Source organism: Otolemur garnettii, unplaced genomic scaffold, assembly GCF_000181295.1.
Source record: "Otolemur garnettii isolate 467f Iridium unplaced genomic scaffold, OtoGar3 scaffold00161, whole genome shotgun sequence".
Classification (NCBI taxonomy): Eukaryota; Metazoa; Chordata; class Mammalia; order Primates; family Galagidae; genus Otolemur; species Otolemur garnettii.
In genome coordinates, this window is record NW_003852556.1 from 841,246 (window position 1) to 859,806 (window position 18,561).

The 18,561-nt window shown below is 55.1% G+C and overlaps 1 protein-coding gene across 1 annotated transcript in view; it reads right to left on the minus strand.

Moving 5' to 3' along the window:
• The window catches only part of MCF2L (MCF.2 cell line derived transforming sequence like), a 78,446-nt gene that overhangs the window by 1,656 nt on the left and 58,229 nt on the right, over window positions 1-18,561 (minus strand). Inside the window, exons 10-29 of the mRNA XM_023519196.1 lie at window positions 16,607-16,726; window positions 15,994-16,185; window positions 15,333-15,524; window positions 14,595-14,754; window positions 13,893-13,966; window positions 13,614-13,690; window positions 12,092-12,158; window positions 10,992-11,107; window positions 9,325-9,394; window positions 8,395-8,487; window positions 8,219-8,311; window positions 7,602-7,727; window positions 6,534-6,755; window positions 6,288-6,380; window positions 5,287-5,365; window positions 5,041-5,107; window positions 4,203-4,321; window positions 3,821-3,913; window positions 3,062-3,136; window positions 489-610 (exon numbers count right to left, since the gene is read on the minus strand). Of these exons, the coding sequence (XP_023374964.1) occupies window positions 489-610; window positions 3,062-3,136; window positions 3,821-3,913; window positions 4,203-4,321; window positions 5,041-5,107; window positions 5,287-5,365; window positions 6,288-6,380; window positions 6,534-6,755; window positions 7,602-7,727; window positions 8,219-8,311; window positions 8,395-8,487; window positions 9,325-9,394; window positions 10,992-11,107; window positions 12,092-12,158; window positions 13,614-13,690; window positions 13,893-13,966; window positions 14,595-14,754; window positions 15,333-15,524; window positions 15,994-16,185; window positions 16,607-16,726 (2,250 nt within the window). The remainder of the gene's footprint in view (window positions 1-488; window positions 611-3,061; window positions 3,137-3,820; window positions 3,914-4,202; window positions 4,322-5,040; window positions 5,108-5,286; window positions 5,366-6,287; window positions 6,381-6,533; window positions 6,756-7,601; window positions 7,728-8,218; window positions 8,312-8,394; window positions 8,488-9,324; window positions 9,395-10,991; window positions 11,108-12,091; window positions 12,159-13,613; window positions 13,691-13,892; window positions 13,967-14,594; window positions 14,755-15,332; window positions 15,525-15,993; window positions 16,186-16,606; window positions 16,727-18,561) is intronic.

Below are 18,561 nucleotides of genomic sequence, written 5' to 3' on the forward strand. Positions count from 1 at the left end.
GGGCTGGGGATTCGAACCCGCCACCTTAGGTGTACGTGGCTGGCGCCTTAGCCGGTTGAGCTATAGGCGCCGAGCCAGCTTTTCCTTTCAATAACAAAAATAGGACATAGTCTAGAAAGCAAATCCATGCTTAGGATAGTCCAGTTTTCTTGTGAGATTGGATGTGGGAACAGCTTTAAGTTAGTGAGGCTATCCTGGGGCAGGCTATCCTGGGAGGTGGTTGGGGTATGACTGTCCCAGGAAAGAGGGTGAGCCCAGAGGCCTCTGTGAAAGGGAGACCAGAGCTCAGAGCTAAAGGGAGCCTGGGCACTGGGCCTCAATCCCATGGACAGAGCAGCTCTGAGTCAGAGATGTCAGGAGGACCTGGGGCCCCAAAATCCATCCAAGTGATGCCTTCCAGACCCACAGGGATGCCCAGTTGCGCTACCAACTTCCTGGGGGGCCTGATGCACCTTCTAGGCCCCCTGGGGGCCCCAAGTCTCAGTTACCAGCTTCTTTGGGGGGCTGCTAACATCTTCCTCTGCATCGGAGGAGTTGACAGGCTCCTCTGCACTGGACCACTCCCCATCGTCCATAGGGGCCTCTGGTGAGGGGAGTGTCTTGCTCCAACCTGAGAGAAGAACAGGGTCCAGTAAGACCACCATCTGTTCAAGCCAGGGTCCACGACTGCCACAGCTCCATGTCGTCTTCCCAGTCTTGTACTGAGACTTGTTACGTTGCAGGCTTCCAAGGTACCTGGCTTGCACTTGCCCTGTCTGTGAGGCCCACCTGGTAGGAGAAGTAGGCCCAGATCCCCCCAGGGTGGGTGCCCTTGTAGGTGGGAGCTGGCCCTGCCAGGCACCACTCCATGTGCACCTGGGCCCTACAGCAAACACCTTCCAGGGAAAAGTGTTTTCAGTTAACTGACAACATTCAACACTTATCAGCCCAGCAGGAAAAGTTCCAAATAAGCTCACCGAGCTGTTGACCTATGAAAGCAGGGGGGTCATGATCCTCACTGCATGGTGGGCAAACCGGGGCACAGAGCTGCTGAACCAGGAGGTTGGGATTCCCACCCCAGCCCGGGGTGCACAAAACACCTCTCTGGACTCCAGACTACTCATGGCCCTTCATGTGTGTTCCTTCTGCCAGCTGTCCCTAAAGGGGAGCAACTGAACCCCCCCATGGAGGGGAGGTCCAAGAGGATGTGCCCGAGATGCTGATGAACACCACAGATGCCAGTGGTAAGACGAGCCCCTGGCTACCTGGCGTTAAAGACACTGGACAAAACAGCACGTCAGGCAGATAGCCATCGACTCAAGCCTGGGCATACCCAGCCCCAAATCCTGCTAGGTGCACAGGAGCACGAGCCTTCCTGTTAGGAAGGTGCTGCCACATGAGGGCCACACAAGAGCCACATGGTAGATGATTGTGCCCTGCCTGCTGCGGAGCCTCGGTGGGCCAGCAACGCTTGGGAGTGGGACGCCTGTGCTGGGGAGGCACTGCCATCTGTACAGCACAGGGTTGGGGGCTGGGCCTCCAAACCAGGTGAGATGGTGGGAGGCCTCTGAGAGTCACCCTCTTGGGCTGGGCTCTGGGGCAGGGATAGCCAGGCTTGCATCTGCGTAAGAAGTGGGGACATGAGTTTCTAGCTGCCATGCTGACCTTCCCACCCAGAGCACAGGGGCGGGGGGGGAGGGCAGTGTGATGCAGGTCAGGTGCCTCTTGGCTGGGCAGTTCCTCCATCAGAACAGTGGGAAGGGGCAGCTAAGAGTGGGTCTAACTACATTAAGGTGCCGGCCTTGGTATAGGAGACAAAAGTGTGTGGGAACCCAATGACTTTGGGCTTCACCCAACTGGGACACTGGGATTTCTCACAAGGGTACTGGGCCAGGTGACCCATTGTATGGTCACCTCCATTTTCTGTAAACTAGTCCTACAGGAAGCCTTCAAAAAGACAGGGCTGAGGCTTTCTGGGACAGGCCAGCCAGGAAGACCAGAGCTCTGTCATGGGTACCCACAGGAAAGCCAGGAGGCAGATGGCTCTGACACCTCACTGTCAGCCTTTCCACCTTGTGGGGCTGAGCTGTCTTTGTGGCAGGTGCAAGCCTGAGAGGCAGAGCATGGCTGCAGCTGCATGTAACCCTGGGGAGGGAGGCTGGACCAAGCCCCCCTCCACTGCTGCACCAGTGTCCTACACGAGGAACATGTGGGGACAGTGCTGGCAGATATAGGTACTAGGCCAAAGCAGACCCTCCTAGGAGGCTGCCCATAGGGAAGGGGCTCTTCTCTCCCCAGTGCCGCTTGTAGGCTACGTAGTACTTGAGACCCTCAGGGAGCTCCTGGACTCTAATCTGTACCCGGTGTCAGTAGGAGGTCTTGGCCTGCAGCCTGAGTGCATCTGAGGACAGGAACCCACTGGCCCTGGTGGTGTGAGTGGTCTCTGGGGTGGGTGAAGGACTGGTTCTGATTATGTCTCTTGGGGCCTTGACAACATTTTTGAAAATGCAAGAGGATTAAAAACATGAAATCCTCTCCTGGCAGTGAAGATGCTCAGCCTGGCCAGTGAAAGTCCTTGGCCATCTTGGAGCAGTTTTTACCTTCAGAACATGAGGCAGGCGGAGAATAAGGCTGAGTCCAGACAGGGAGGCCCCATCCGCCTGTGCCCCTGGGAGAAGGGGCCTCACAGTTATGGCACAGCCTGTGACAGGGTCTGTGATGGGGGCCGTGATGAGCACTGTTATTGGGGAGGATGCAAGTGCCCAGGCCCTCTGAGCAGCGAGACCCACCCCATACCACCCCCCCCAACCCCTACCCTGGCTGGCCAGGTGACAGGAGAAAGGATTGCCAGCACGAGGGCAGTGGCCATGGACCTGGTGGGTCTGCTGTGAGGAGTCAGCTGAGAAGGGCAACACCACACAGGGCCTGCCGCTGAGCACTGGCTGCTGAACAAAGGCACAGATGTGCTGCTGGCCATGAAGACCTGCTCAGGGTCTCAGCCTAGCTGTCATGGCGGCTGAGCAGACCATGCTCCCGCCAGATGGGTGAGTGGCAGCTGGGACCCGAGGGTGCGTCGCTCTACCTCGCAAACCAAAGGGAGTCGGGTCACTCTTTACTTCGTGCCGCTTGGCTTTTTTGTCAGGACTGGTGGGAGAAGCTGCGGGAGGAGGAAGAGGCAGAATATAAAGGAGACAGAGCGTGAGGACTGCAGTGTGGGGCAGAGGGCACAGGGCTCATGCTGGCGGGGAGGCCGGGAGAGGGCAGGGCTTATTGCAAGCAGACGCACATCAGACCAGGGGTGGCATTTTAGGGTGTCCCTAGGTGCCTTTCCTTAGGTCTCATCTGTCAGACTTTGTAGTTTGCTTGTTTCTTTCAAGACTGAGGCCAATTTAACACTATTTTACAAACTGGAAAAGCCTCAAGAATCCCGGATGGATCCACCTGTGCCCAGGCAGCTCTGTGGCTTTATCAGCACATTTCTTTCCTGAGATTTCACCAGCTGCGAGCTGCTAAAACTCTCAAAGACATCAGGCCTGTCCACTAGCAGTTGCCCCAGAAAGGTACTGAGGACACTGACAGCACATGGTTAAAGCTCTGCTGGGGACTCAGCAGAAAAGCAAGAGAAGAAGAGGGAGAAGGGGCAGGGAGGAGCCGCACACTGTTCCTGAGCAGGCTGGGAGGCTCCTTGGCCTTCACGAAGAAAAGGCTCCCTGAGAAAATAACTCCAGGTATGCACGGGCTGGAAGCAGGGCTTCTCACGGAGGTCACAACAAGCGACAGACATGCTACTGGGGGGAGGGACTCTGGTGGGAGGCAGATGTCAGGAGGGTGCCTTTATTACCTTTCTGACCTTTGATGTTAGCAAGGCCCTGCAGGGTAAAGCGCTTTCGGGAAAGCGCAGAGCTTTCTGAGGTAGAGCTAGTGACCACATCATCTAGGAAGGAAGAGAAAGACAGAATGCAGAGGGCACCGGCGCCAGAGGCAGCACACTCAGCTGTTGCAGGAAAGAGCACCCACAGCCTGTGAGGAGGTCACATGCTAGGTCGCAGTTGGGTCATTTCTTGGGATGAATTGGGGATGCATGGTGCCTGTGAGTGAGGGGCTCCTCTGTGGGTTCCAGGGTCCTGGTGGACCTCTGTAAACCACCTGAGTTGTGGGAAATTGCACACTCCTCCCACACTGGGTACAGCCCCCTGCAAGGCCTGGTCACTGCAAACACCCACCTCTGCCCTTCTCGGGGGGCTTTGGCAATGGTGCTGGGCTGACATAGCCTTCCAGGCTCAGGGGGTCAGTTTTCCTCTCTTCCAGCTTTTTGATGTTTCTTGTGTTCCCCTGCAAGGGACTGATGATGTCGTCACACCAGAAGAGAAAGAGAAGCATGTTGCCTGGTTAGTTTGTTGGCATCCTGGGAGGCTCTCCACGGCCATGGTCTTTGAGGCCATGAGCTCTAACTTATGCCTGCAGGGAGCCACATGCAGCCAGAAGAGTCCCAGCTGGCTGGTAAGTTGGAGGTTTGTGTGGGGTTTTGATGGAGGTGTTTCACTTTTAAAACTATTGTCCTATGGATTATTTATTTAGGCCATATTATTCTGTTCCATGAATGATTAAAGGTGGCTTATGTAAGAAATAGGAAAAATAATATGAAAAAACCAAGTCAATGAGAAAGATAACAAAGGCAAAATAAGGGCAGAAAAGATAGTGAAGCTGCGGTGGAGGCCACTGTCTGAAATATGCCCACATGTACGTGGGCTACAGGCTCGAGTACAGCTTGACACATGGGTGATCACCTGCCATGTGGAAGGCCCTGAGGCAGGTGTGCCTGTGCTGGGAAACTGTCCACAGAGGATGGTCAGAGGGTCCAGGGCACAGGTCTTTGAAGCTGACCCTCTGAGACTGACCCACTGGCACGTAATCCCTGGATGAATAGCACCCTAGTGGCTATGGGCAAACCCAATACCCAGGACATGCCAATGGCCAAGGCCACATAGACTTAGGTACCCACGAAAGCCCTCCTTTCTGATGTCCCTGCAGTGCTGGTGTTTGGCCAGTGTCTGGGCTCACCTGGTGTTAGACGAGGCAGGCAGGGGCAGGCTCTGGGACTGTTCCAACGCACGGTGCTGGCTGGCCTCTGAGGGGAAAGCAGACAGACCACCCATGAGGGTGAGGTCTGGGCTCACCTGTGGGACCAGTTCCTCCCTCCCACGTGCTGAGCTTCTTGCAGTATTAGGAATTTTGTGGCTGCTCTGAACACACATGGAAGTGTGTGTGGGCACAAGCTGTGCGCGCACGACGTGGAGATGCTCTCACCTCTGCAAGCCTGCAGCTGGCTCGTCAGCACCTTCCGGATCTCGTTCACCCAGGCTGCTTTGATTTCAGGGGTTGGTGCCTGTTCCCAAGAGAAAGGCCCAAAGGTGAGGGCCTGATAAAACATGTTTTGGCATCTTCCTCTTGACAATCTTACGGACCAGCAACCAAGTTGCTAAGTGTGAGCTGTGGCCTGGCCCCTGGGCAATCCAACACCAGCCAGCGACTGACTGCAGGCCACTGCTTGACCCTTGAGTAAAAGTGGAAGAACCTGTCCTCTCTGGGACATGGTCTTGGCTCAACATTGTCTTAGGGGACAAGGAGGACATCAGCCTGCAGTCCATTGCAGATGTGACAGCACCAGGGGGAGGGCAGCTGTGCCAGGAGTGACATGTACAGCTGCGGCCACTCTCCTGCTTCATCACGGCACAAAGCCCTGCAGCTCAGGCCTGGGGCTGTGCGGGTATATGGTGGGGCCCTGCAGGTATAGTCAGCGGCTCCTGGGCCTGCTTCTGCTATGCGGGGGTGTTACTGGTGCTGCCTTCTGGCAGGGCAGCCCACATATAACCCTGGGGCCAGACCATCCATGTATCAAAATTCTGCAGGGTGCAGAAGAGGCACACCCCACACTGGGCTCAATCCTTCATGATGGCTCATAGAGGGGATGCTGCCCCTGAACCCACACCTCAAGCTCCCCTAGCCCCACCATGTCAGCCCCACAGGGCAGATACAGGCCCCGTCCTGCCTGCCACAGGACGAGTCCCATGTATTGGACGCACACCAGCCCTCTCCTATGTTGCCTGGGGATGTGGGAGGGTGAACCTGTCTCCTGGTGGTCACTCTTGCCTCCCTGAATTTGCACATCTTCCTGTATTTCATGCTGGGTCTAGCTCATGCTAAAGATAGCCCAGGGCAGCTGAAACAGTGGCTGCTCTGGACCAAACCGCATGGGAGGTTTCTAAACACCAGCTCCCACCAGAAGCCTCAAGGCACTCCCTTCCCACCTGGATGATGTAGACCTCCTCCCTGGCGTTGTACCAGATCTCAAACTTCTTGGCGTCCCCCTTCACGTTCTCCGTTATGCCGACAGCAGTCATCTGCAGGCACAGCCGGGACCATGTGAACATATACACTGAGACCAGAAACAGAGTGATGGTGGCAGCCCCCCACCCTCATGAGAGCTGAGTGTCAGTGCTGGCCCCAGACAGGTACCGCTCAAGGTGAGCTGAGCCATGAGTGGCCTTGCTTACATCCAGGGACTGCTTATAGCTGTAGGACGGTGCCTTTTCATAGCCCTCGCCATTCTCCTCCCTCTTCTTGCAGAAGAGCACGGCCTTCTCGTGCAGGAACAGGTGCCGCTGCATGGGCTTGAACCTGGCCAGCTCCTTTACCTTGGTGTGGCCCCTCTTGTGGTCTGTCCACACGCTGAAGGAGCCCTGCATGAGCAGCCTGCCCAGGTCGCCCAGGTTGCCCTGAAATGAAGGGTGAGGACATGTCACAACTGAGGGCACATGCGCCAGGGGGCCTGTCTGGAGAGGCACATGTTGCAGGGCTGCCCTCAGGACATGGGAAGGACAAAGCCCTGGAGGTGGCACAAGGCTGGGACAGGGGAAGGGCAGAGGGGAGGGGGACCTTTGAGGCAGGGAGACTCCTTTGTGCACTGCTGCCCTGGGGGGGAGGAGGATGTTGTGTTTGTCTAGGCTCGCAAAGCCCATAGTGCCAGGCATGTGGCTCACATGAACCTCCTATGGTCAGTGACAGCGCAGCAGTGCTGGCTGCCAATGGTGACAGGCACATCACACCATTGCAAGGGGTCCCCCAGGAAACCTTGGGGGCAAGGGTCATGTGCGAACTTTGTGCTTCACACGATTATTTCATAAACATGAAGCTTCTAAAAATATCAAGTCTATTAAGTTGAAAACACCCAGGGTGATGCTGAGCAGACATGGAGAGGCAGGGAAATACGGCACTGACCTGACCGGGGGAGTGAGGAAGGAGGCAGAAGGGCGAGGAAGGAGGGAGAAATCTGCCTTTTGTAGCCCACCTGTGAGTCACCAGCCCACAAACCACTGTAGAAGCTGCGCTTCTGAGGGGTCCGCCCAGATCTTCTTGAGGGGCCAGTAAGCCCACAGGTGGCAACCTGGGACTTTGGTTGTCTCAGGACCACCCTGGACTGCTGGACTCAGACCTGGCTCCTGCCAGGGCCCAGGTGGTGCGGTTACCCCAAACCTCTGAGCACTGAGGGGCCATTGAGCTGCCTGCACGGCAGACTGTGCTGCTGAGTAGGGAGAAAGCCCGGAGCACCTGGTGCTGCTTACGTCATAGCCGGTAATGGCGATGAGGTGCATGGAGTCGTTCACAGCCTTGAGAATGCCCAGGATGGAGCTGAGTGCCTCCTGCAGCCCTTCAGCCCCCTCACAGCTCTTGCTGTACTTGAGCATCTCCTGTGGGTAGGTGAGTAGGGCGCTGTCGCAGGTGCAGAGGGTGCCCAACCCTGACATGGGCCTTGCAGGTGAGAGTGGCACCCACCCCACCCCACAGGTGCTCCCCATCTGCTGTGACCCCGGCTAAAGGCAGTGAGCTGGAGGGGGCCACACATGGCAAACCCATGGCCAGAATCTCCCAGGTCAAGCCTCCCCCATCAGTGACGTGTGCAAAGCCATTCAGACAGTGGGCGGGTCAGCACGGAATTCCAGCAAGCAGAAACTTGTGGGGCCAGACTCTTTGTTTCCTGTGTCCCAGTGCTCTCAGCAGTGGTGGCCATGCAGTAGGCCCTCCACAACATCTGGACAAGCCAGGTGCAATGCAGGGGAGGAATATGGCTCAGAGGGGGTGTCCCTTGGCCAGGAGAGCAGGCCCTTCCCCAGAATATCATATCTGAGCCAAACTGGGGAGGAGTAGGTGGGAGCTGGCTGCCGGTGCCCTAGAGGCCTACCTTGAGCAGCAGCTGGTACTTGGTAATTCTCTGGACTGGTTTCAGCAGGTAGGAATCCAGGCTCAGCTTGTGGTCCAGCTTCCTCTGACACTCCTGCAGTCAACGACACAGTCATGTTGTCCTCATGTCAAAGCCGGCTGGTGCCGGGCACCACACCTGAAGGGGCAGAGATGTACCTGGAAGAACGGGCAGTCAGAGCACTGGCGCCACAGGCTCTCCGAGCGCGGCTTGTTCTGACAGTACTTCTCATAGATCTGGAAGTCCTCCATCTGTGTGGGAGGGCAGACATCAACTGGCAGCCCCCCATCTCAGAGCTCAGGAGGCCCCTGCCCCTCCCCAGGGACCGTCTTGGTCCCCACCAATTCCCAGGCTGGGCTTTCTGCTCCTCTACCCTTGGAAGGTGGTTTATAGGGTCATCTATTTAATTCATCTCATTCAACCTCTAGGGCTTTTTCTGGAAGTTGTGCAAATTACTTAGCAAATTATTTAGCAAAACCCAGATCTGAGCCCTGTGTGAAATACAGTTACTTTTGGCTATAGGGACACAATGGACCTAGGGGACATATCAGTCTAAGGGACAGAAGGTTCTAGGGCACAGAGGGTCCTAGGGAAAGGCTATTCCTGTGGGAGCCTTAGATGACCCTCTTCCTGGCCCATTTTGGGTGAGAAACGCAAGGCTGCTCCCCATTAGCTGCACCCCGGTCACCCCCTCCGTCTTCCTTTCCTGCCATGATCGACTTTCCAAAGCCATTCCTTGGCAGTGCCCTGGTCAACCCTGAGCTGGAGCCAGTCCCCTGGCTAAGACTAAAGCCAAACTCATCGACAGGTAAGAAAACCCCAGATTCACCTAAAACCTTCATTCAAAGCCTAGATACCATACAATTTCAGCATCACTGATATTTGAGTTTCAGAGTTTTTCTTTTTGAACTAGTTATTGGACTTAAAAAATTTTATTCTTCGGTGCTTCCCCAAAATATCATATCTGAGCCAAACTGAAACAGTTTTTACTTCATGACTTCAGTGGTTAGAAGGGGACCCTGCAAGAGGATTTAGAGTTGTCTTTCAGTGGCCGAGACAGTAGTGGTGGGAAACGCCTGCTCACGCACCCGCTCCAGGAAGCACCTGCCCACCAGCTCCGGGCAGTCCACGTAGCCTTCCAGCTCCCTCAGGAAGATCCTGCACAGAGAAGGCCCTTAGGTCCTGGAATTCCACCTGGCCAGATGCCATCAGAGGTGACACAGGGACACTGCTTTCCAGAGAATGTTTACACTTTGCTCTAAACAGGTCAAACCACCGTGTGGCATCAATGCCCAACTGACTTCAGACCCCTACACCCAGAAAAGCCCCCTCAGTCCCCAGAAATGCCCCCAGGCCACACTGTCAGGGTGAGCAGACACAACCCCTGGGCCTCATGTTCCTGGGGTCATGTGCACATGGAAGGAGGAGGGGCCAGGAGTGGATGAGGGATTGTGGGGCCTGGAGGTGCTGACCCTTCTCCGGCTAGGTCTGTGGGCTCCCTGTAGACATGGCCCACAGCCTTTGCGGCCAGGGCCTCCCGTCTACAGCACTGACTCTGCATGCTAGGGCTGGTTCCCCTCTAAGTTTCTGACTTGCATTTGTCCACTGGGACATCCTGGTAGGAGGGGAAGTGGCCCTGGGGTTCAATTCAGGGACGTAGCCATCTGTGCTGGGACTCAAGGCCTCAAGGGAGCTGAGGAATCTTCCGACTTCCAAGGGTTCTACCGGACCTCTGTGGGGAGGGAGGGTTCCTAGGCAGGTCAGCTGACCATTGCAGCCTCTTTTGTACATGGTGGGTAAGATGAGCTGATGACGGGGTCTCCAGTGTGCCTGAGTCCCAAGGGCGGTGCTGTAAAGTAGGGCCCACTCATGCCACCTCCTCCAGGACATAAAGCAGACGCCTCCGCCTGCTGGCCTCCCATGGTGACCACCCGACAGTTGTTCCACAGGCTCCCGAAATAGTTGAGAAAGCACTAAGACCAGCAAGGGGCCTGGAAAGGCAGCCTGAGTGTGCCCTGGCAAGTGAGGCAGGTCTGGTCTGCTGTTCTTTCCAAGAGCCACATGGGACCAAAATAGGCTTTGCTAAGTGGTGTGGCCTCTGCTGCCCCAAGTGCTACATGCTGTTGGCAGGGCCAAGGGGGTGGGCAGGGCTGCTGGTCTCCTGGAACCACACGGCATGCGTGCTCAGGGCTGTCTCCTCTAGCAGCAGCTCTTGAATGACTCGGCATCCGGGCACTCCTCAGGGAGGCAAAGGACTGCACAGGGACCCAGAGAACACCTGGACACCCTGCTTTGCCCAAGGTCAGCTGAGGGTGCACCCTGGACACCTATGCTCTGCCCACAGCCCACTGAGGGTGCACGCTGGACACCCCCACTCTATCCACAGCCCACTGAGGGTGCACCCTGGACACCCCCACTCTACCCACAGCCCACTGAGGGTGCATCCTGGACACCCCCACTCTACCCACAGCCCACTGAGGGTGCACCCCGGACACCCCCACTCTACCCACAGCCCACTAAGGGTGCACCCCGGACACCCCCACTCTACCCACAGCCCACTGAGGGGGCACCCTGGACACCCCCACTCTACCCACAGCCTACTGAGGGTACATCCTAGGCACCCCTGCTCATGCCCATGGCCCCCTGAGGCTTTGCCCCTGGAACGGCCTTTCTGGTTCCAGCTCCTTGAAGGCAGCTGCACTGGGCATGACAGAGATTGCCAAACGTGTGTGTGTGACCAGAGGATAGGCCCCACCTGTTGTGAAAGTGATAGATTTCTTCCATGTTTCCAAATAGAATGTCCTTCTTGTTGTGAAGGTCTGTTGAAATGAGATGTGTCATCAAAGGATTGTCCATCTCGGCTGCGTAGCCCTGTGGGGAGGGAAGAGGTGGGCAGGGGCACCCTGGGCTAGAGCCCATTCTCAAGATCAGGCCGTGTCACGGCAGCTCCACAGCCACCTCAGAGCCCTGGCTGTGGCCGTGGCCACATGGGCTGGGGCTGGGTGACACTGTCCCAGTGTGGGATGAGCAAATCTGCTCAGATTTATTCACTGATGATTTGCAACCCACCATCTGGAGAGCACCCAGAGGTGTAACTGTGTCACAACCAGCACTGACTTCTGTTTGAGGTTGATTTTCCCTCTCTTCCTTTGGAGCACCCAAAGTGTAACTGCATCACAGCCAGCACCGACTTCTATGTGGGGCCGACGTTTCCCTTGCTTCCTTTGCAACCTTTTATTTTCAGGTGTAGCTGATGGGGAGATCATATATCTATGAGTCTACGCGGCCATGACCACCACCTGTGCACCTGGGTGACTCAGCCATCTACACTGCCGTGACCACCACCTGTGCACCTGAGTGACCCAGACACATGTCTACGCTGCCATGAGCACTGCTTGTACACTTGGATGACTCAGACCTTCGTCTACACTGCCGTGACCACCACCTGTGGGCATCTAAGTGACTCAGACGTCCATACTGCCACGGGGACCACAACTTGCATGAGGATGGGAGATAGCCCTGGCATCCCTGGTGCCCTTCCAGGCAGTGACCCATGGCACAGGCCACCCCGTCAGATCGCTTGCGCTGGACTAGTTTTGCTTTTTCTGGAACTTTCTTCAGAAAGCTGTGTACACTCTTTGGTCTGACTTTCACTGTCACGCGTGTGGCCAGCAGCCCACATCACTGCTGTCAGACCCACCCTGCAGATTCCGCGGTGTCACGGTGCTGACACCTGAGCTGTTCCTGCTGCAGCTACTGGGAGCAGCTGCTATGAGGGTCCCCGCATGATGTCAGCATCCCTGTCTGAGCCCTGTCCCTGGAGGAGGCCAGGTGGTGGGATGGTGGGGGCCTCACCTCCAGGACGCACAGCAGCTCTTCCACATAGGCCCGTTCTGTGTCCAGCAGCTCGTTCATCACGTGCCTGGCAGGGCAGAGACAGGTCAGGACTGGGCAGGTAGACAAGGACACCATGGCCCCAGAAGTGAGGCCTGTCTCTTGAAAGGGGCTGAAAGGGGCCATGGAAGAGACCTGCCTCTCAGCAGGCATGCTCCCTGATGCTGAGGACCTGCAGCCTAGGGTAAGCGGGACTCAGGACAACATGCCCCCAGAGCAGCCACTGCCCATGTGTGGCCACAGAAATAAAAACAGCCACTGCTGAGTCACATGTAGGAGTCCTGTGCTCAGATGCCCCTCCTGGCCAGTGGCTGTGGTTGTGTACGGCTGTGGGACTGTGCATGAAACCTGGCAGTGACTGGCAGGTGGAGCCTCCTACTGGGGCTGTAGGTGCTCCCACTTGGGGCTCCCCTCCTCCACTGCTCTCATTTCACCCCCAAATTGAGCCCACTTATATGTGCGCATCTATGTGCTAGGTGTGTGGGCACCAGAGATAAATGAGCCATGCTGGGACCCTGAGGTGCTTGTGGGGCATCTGCTGTCTGCCTGAAACCCCTGTGGCAGCTCAGGTGACCTCGCTCCAGGACCCTCTTGTCTGCTGCCCACAGCCCTTGAGAGTGCGAAGGGAATGCTGCCAACTGGGTGCATAGGGTGTGACTTGAACACCATGGGGATGGTGACTTCTGGGGAGGCTCTTAGGGAGGAGGGTGCAGCTAGCGTTGGGGGTAGGCTCTGAGCACGGCTGGGGATAAAACCTGCAGGTTATAGGGACAAGTGACATGTGGTATCTCATCCCAGGGCTCTCAGGAGGTGTTGGCAGGATGCCCCAAGTGGGTGCGGGGGCTATGGAAACAATGCAGGTGTGCAAGGGAGCCCCTCGCCCAGGGGGCCGGTGGGGCACAGGGAAGGAGTAGAGTAGCCACAAGGACCCTGGGGGAGGGCAGGGCTCCTGGCCCCAGGCCTCAGGTTCTGAACTCCTAGGGTCTTCTCCTGCTAGGCTGGGTGGAGAGAATGGGGCATCCATGTCACCATAGCACACAAGTGTGGGCCAGGGGAGGACGGGGCCTTCCTAAGGAAAACTTAGATTTCTCTTCTCTTCAAACATGATGATGCCAAACGGACATGTATACCCTGTGTGCACACCCTACACACCCTAGAACACACACCACACACGTAAAAATACCCTCATACAAGTACACATCCCACAACAGCGCATGTGTGCACACCTCACAACACTCATACATATGCACACCTTAGAATACACACACATGTGCATGCCTCACACATGCACACAGCTCAGAACAGATGCACAGGTGCACCTCACCACATGCACACAATGCATATCCCAGAACACACATGCACAAACCCTGCAACACATGCATGCGTGTGCCCCCTCAGCACTGGGGTGAATGTGGTCTGTCCCTCATCCAGACACTTGCAGCCACAGGCACAGGCCCTTGTGTGGCTGGAGCACAGCTCCCACCTGCGCAGGACGGCCAGGCTCTCTTCCTCATCCCCAGCAGAGCTGCTCCGGCCCTGTCGGCTCCCGCTCATCTCGCTCTGCAGAGGATGATGGCGTAAGGGTTGGGAGATAGCCAGAGTGGTTCCAACCACCCCGACTCAGGCCAGAGCCCAGTCTTGGACAGCAAGGGGATGGCAGGTGTCCCAGGGCCTGCATGCTGGGAACAGACCCCCCAGAGAACCAGGAGCAGGAGGAGCCTCCCTAGGACACCGTGGTGCCAGCGCGTAAGAATGGCCTCACCTTGACTCTCCGGTAGGGCCCTCTCCGCAGTGTGCTGCCCTCAGAGCTGGAGTTCTCAGAACCTCGCCTCATACCTGTTCAGAGAAAGGCAGCAGAGGTGAGTCAGCCTGAGCTCTCATGTGAGAATACCAGTGAGGGCAGGAGAGTGTTTTGAGGCAGGGAGGTGACAGGAGGTGCACAGGGCTTGGCCACAGAGGAGGACTGGTGTGGGATGGGGTGTGGCAGGACCATTGTAGGCAGGCTGTGTCTTGGCGGTTGGGCTGTGCCATGGCCCCAGCTATGCAGGATGTAAATAGCCAGGGGTCTCTGGACAGAGGTCTGAGGGGAGTGTGAAGAACACCTTCTTGGCTCTGAGGATGAACAGGTCACAGGCACAAGTCGGGGGAAGTCAGAGGGGCTCCTCGGTTGTCACTGTTTTCAGTTTCGTGGGCCACACAGACATGGATATGATGCTGAGTTGGCCAGCCTGGTGCCAAAGCTGCCACAGACAACTAGTGAGTGAGAGTGGCTAAGTTTGGATCAGACTTTATCACAAGAGCACAGGACAGGCGGGAACTGGCCTGAAGGCTGTGGACCTGGCGCAGGTCCAGCCACAGGAATGGTGGGGAGGGCAGTGGGCGGTGCTGGAGGTATGTGGAGAGGTTGTGTGTGGTTTCCTTAGTGTGTCGAACTCAGTTCATGGTCTGGGGGTCCCGCACACACCTGGTGAGGGGCAGGGTGACTTTGTCAGCACCTCCGGTCTGGGGGCCACAGGCTGCACAGGCCGTGTCTGCTTGGCCGCCAGCTTCTTCAGGCTGGCCTGTCTGCGGTGGAACATCTCCTCCATGCTCTCCTGCTTCTGGAAGACCTTCCGCACGTGTTCCTGGGGAGACACACTTAGTAAGACGCCTCCCAGGAGCTGGTGTGGTAACACTGCCCAGGACACAGACGTCCTGACCAAACAAACTTTCACCACACAGTGTCTGCCAGTAACGTGTGATGCTGTGATGTTGTGACCAGCTCTGGCTGCCGTGGGTGAAGAGGGGTGCCATACCAGGAGGGAAAGTGTCAGGGCAGGGCACAGCTGCCCCTCTACTCGATGAAGGACCACTGCAGGCTGCATGAAGGGAGTGGGTTGCTTCCAGCCAGCTGCCCCTGAGGGCAGGAGCTAGAAGGCCCAGTTCTGGTGTAGTATCAAGAGGGGCCTGGCACCAGGGTCCCAGGAGTGCCACTTCCTAAGGCACCTGGCTACATCACAGAGCTGCCATGGGAAGCAGGGCATCCCCCTAGCAAGGCTGGGGTAGAGGTTACTTCTGTGAGGACGTTCCAACCCTGCATTTCTTTCAAATGCCCACTGCCCACTGACACCGCCAATGGTTCTCTCAGAAATGGTACAGAGTAGTGGGAACTCCCCACCACTTAGGGAGGCAGGGCGGCAGACGAAACCCAAGCCAGCCTTACCATCAGGTCTTGGTTGAGGATGGATTCATATTCCTTATAAATGTTACTGAGCTCCTGGATCTTGTTTTCTGCACCAGTCTCCAAGAATTTCTCAATTTCCTGCAGGGCTGCTTCAGCCCCGTCCTGGGACTGGCACTTGTCCACAGGCTGCGAGGCCAGCAGGTAGATCCCCTGGTCACACCACTTCATGGACTGCGGTCACAGGGTGCAACAGAGGAAGATGTACCGTCAGGGGCAGGACTTGCTGTGGTGCCCATTCACCTGTCTGGTCTGCCATACTTCTGCCCCAAGTCCACAGACCCCCATGGGAACAGAGCCCTCCCCAAGGATAAGCCAGACCCACATGTACGTTCACTGAGGAGACAAGTGAACACATGGTTAACTAGCACAGCGAGTTCCAAGTGAATTCTCGGAAACAGACAACTCATCAGGACACGACCCCCCAGGCCAACGGGAGAGAAGACCACACAGAGGAAGTGCTGGCTACTCTGAGCCAGTGTGTCTGACTGCTTGTGACCAGTGTAGAGTGGCTGCCAAGGCCAGGGGTGTGGCTGGCAGCAGTGGCCAGGGTGTGGCTGGGGGGCTGTGGCCGTGGTCAGTGGTGTGGCTGGGGGGTGGGGCTGGCAGCCCCAGCTAATGTCTCCAGGACCAGGATGCTTACCGTCTCCAGGAGGCTATGCAGTCCCAGGGCCTTGGTGAGTAGCCCCCGTCTCCTCCCAACCTCAGCTGTGAACTGGTCACAGAGGTGCCGGAGTTCCTCACACTTGGGGCGGATTGAGTCGATAGCATAGTGCTTGTTCTCAATAAGCTGCTCACCATCCAGACACAGAGCCCGGGCCCTTCCCATGGCCACCTGCAGGACAGTCATCAGAGACCATTCAGGTCATTTCTGTCAGAGGCAAATGGGGCATCTGGTCACAAAGGGGTGTGACCCAGAAGCACGGATGCCTGTCACTTTCTCTTATATGGTCAATTGTAGTGCCACTCAATACCCTGAGGGGTTCTTGGGCAAACACCTTGGGCACCACAGTGGTCCCAGCAAAGGCACTGTCCATCTGCAGCAACTGACTCAGAGGTCCCAGGGCAGGGCCAGTACCTGAGGATGGGCTGGTGGTAGAGGAGGGGGCAGCTGGAGGGCCCCTTGACCCTGGCCTACACATGGTACCCAGGCTTCTCCTCCCTGGCAGGAGAGCCCAATCCCTGTGCTGTCTTGAGCAGCATCTGGTGAGCCCGCTGTGCTCCCCCACCTAGCTGACCCATGACATTGCCCTCACACTGGATTTCTCCTCAAAGCTGCTGAGATCCTTCAGCAGGTGCTCCACGTGCGCCAGGCTGTTGCCAACGTCGGTGAAGGTTGCAATCTTCTGGGACACCACATCCAAGGCAGCTTTGACCTGAATAGAAGAGGGCCTGGCTCAGGGGGCGTCTCCCACCCTGACAAAGAGAAGGCAACAAGGGATGGAGGTGGGAGGGAAGGGCTCTTACCTATCCCTGAACCTGCCACAGGTGGCATAATATGCACATGTTATCTGTGGCCTCTCCAGTTACACATGACCTCCCCCTTATATCTCCCACGTACAGATATATACAAATATTATATACTATAATAATGGAATATAATACCCAGAGTAGCCACTTAAAAGTGGCTATTCACTATAGATGAATGAAAATGGAATTCTAAAAAATGTTCAAGTTACCACAGAAAGGAAGGAAAAATAAAACATAGAAAAGAAAAAAAGGAAAAGAACAAATAGAAAACACAAAATAAAATGGCAGACTTAAGCCTTAACTTACCAATAATTACATTAAACGTAAATGGTCTAACATACTAATGAAAAGATAAAGCGTAACATGATCCATCCATATTATGTTGACAAGAAACTCACTTTAAGTATAATAGTATAGGAAAGATGAAGGTAAAAGCATGAGTGGCTATGTTAATACCAGGTAAGGGAAACTCTGACACAAAGAAAACAGCCAGAGATAGAGAAGAATGTACTACGATAAAAGAAAACCACAGTCCTAAATGTTACAACAGGGCTGCAAAATACATGAAGCAAAAACCTACAGGACTAAAAAGAGAGATAGTCAAATCCACATTTACAACTGGAAGCTTCCACACCCCCCTCAGTAACTGTAAACCAATGAGATAGAAAATAAGCTGATACAAAATCATTCTAAACCATTAACCAAGAAATAGGATCCAACTGACATTTATAGAACTCCCCCAACAACAGCACAGTACACATCCTTTCAAGTGCCTGGAGACTGTATACCAAAATAGACAATATCCTGGGCCATAAAACAAGCCTCAAGAAATGCATAAGAATTGAAATCACACAGAGCAGATTCTCCCACACAATGAATCAAACTAGAAACCACGCATAAAAGGAAAACAGAGAACTCTGGATACTTAGGAGCCAAACATACTTATAAATAATGTATGGGTCAGAGAGAAAGTTTCAAAGGAAATCAAACAAAACTGAACTAAATGAAAATGAAAATATAATTGATCAAAATTTGTAGGAAACTTACAGCATTCCCATTAAATATGTATATTAGGAAAGAAGAACAAATAAATAATTCAAACTCTCACCTCAAGAATCTAGAAAAAGAAGAGCAATATGAACCCCAAAATCAATCCAAGTAAGTAACAGAGCCAGAAATAAATTAAATTGAAGACAGAAAACGGTAGAGAAAGGGCTGGTTCTCTGAAAAGGAGAAGAATGATAAACCTTCTCTGGCAAAGAATAAAAAGAAAGAAGAGGCAAGTTACCACTGTCTGAAATGAGATGCAATGTCACTGCAGACCCTGTAGACACCAAAAAGACCAAGAGGAAAACTATCAACAACTCTACACACAGAAATTTCACAACTTGGAGTGAACTAGTTCTTTGAAAAACACACTTGTGGCATTGACAGAGGATAGATATGTCCAGTAGAACCTCATAGCTGAGCTCCCCCTGCACTGCCCACCTCCTCAAGGTGACCTGATTTCCACTGACTTGGGCATGCACCACACGGATGTATCAGTAGAGCAGGCCCAGTCCCTCATGACAAGCACCTCCATATGTTGACCAGCTTGTCAGTCCTTGGAGTGGTCAACTCACAGAAAAGAGAATCCCCCAAAACAGACCCACACAAATAATGCCCAAGAGTTGTGACAAAAGTGGAAGGGAAATCCAGTGGGGGAAAGATGGGCTTTTCAACAAAGAGTGCTGGAGCTGGA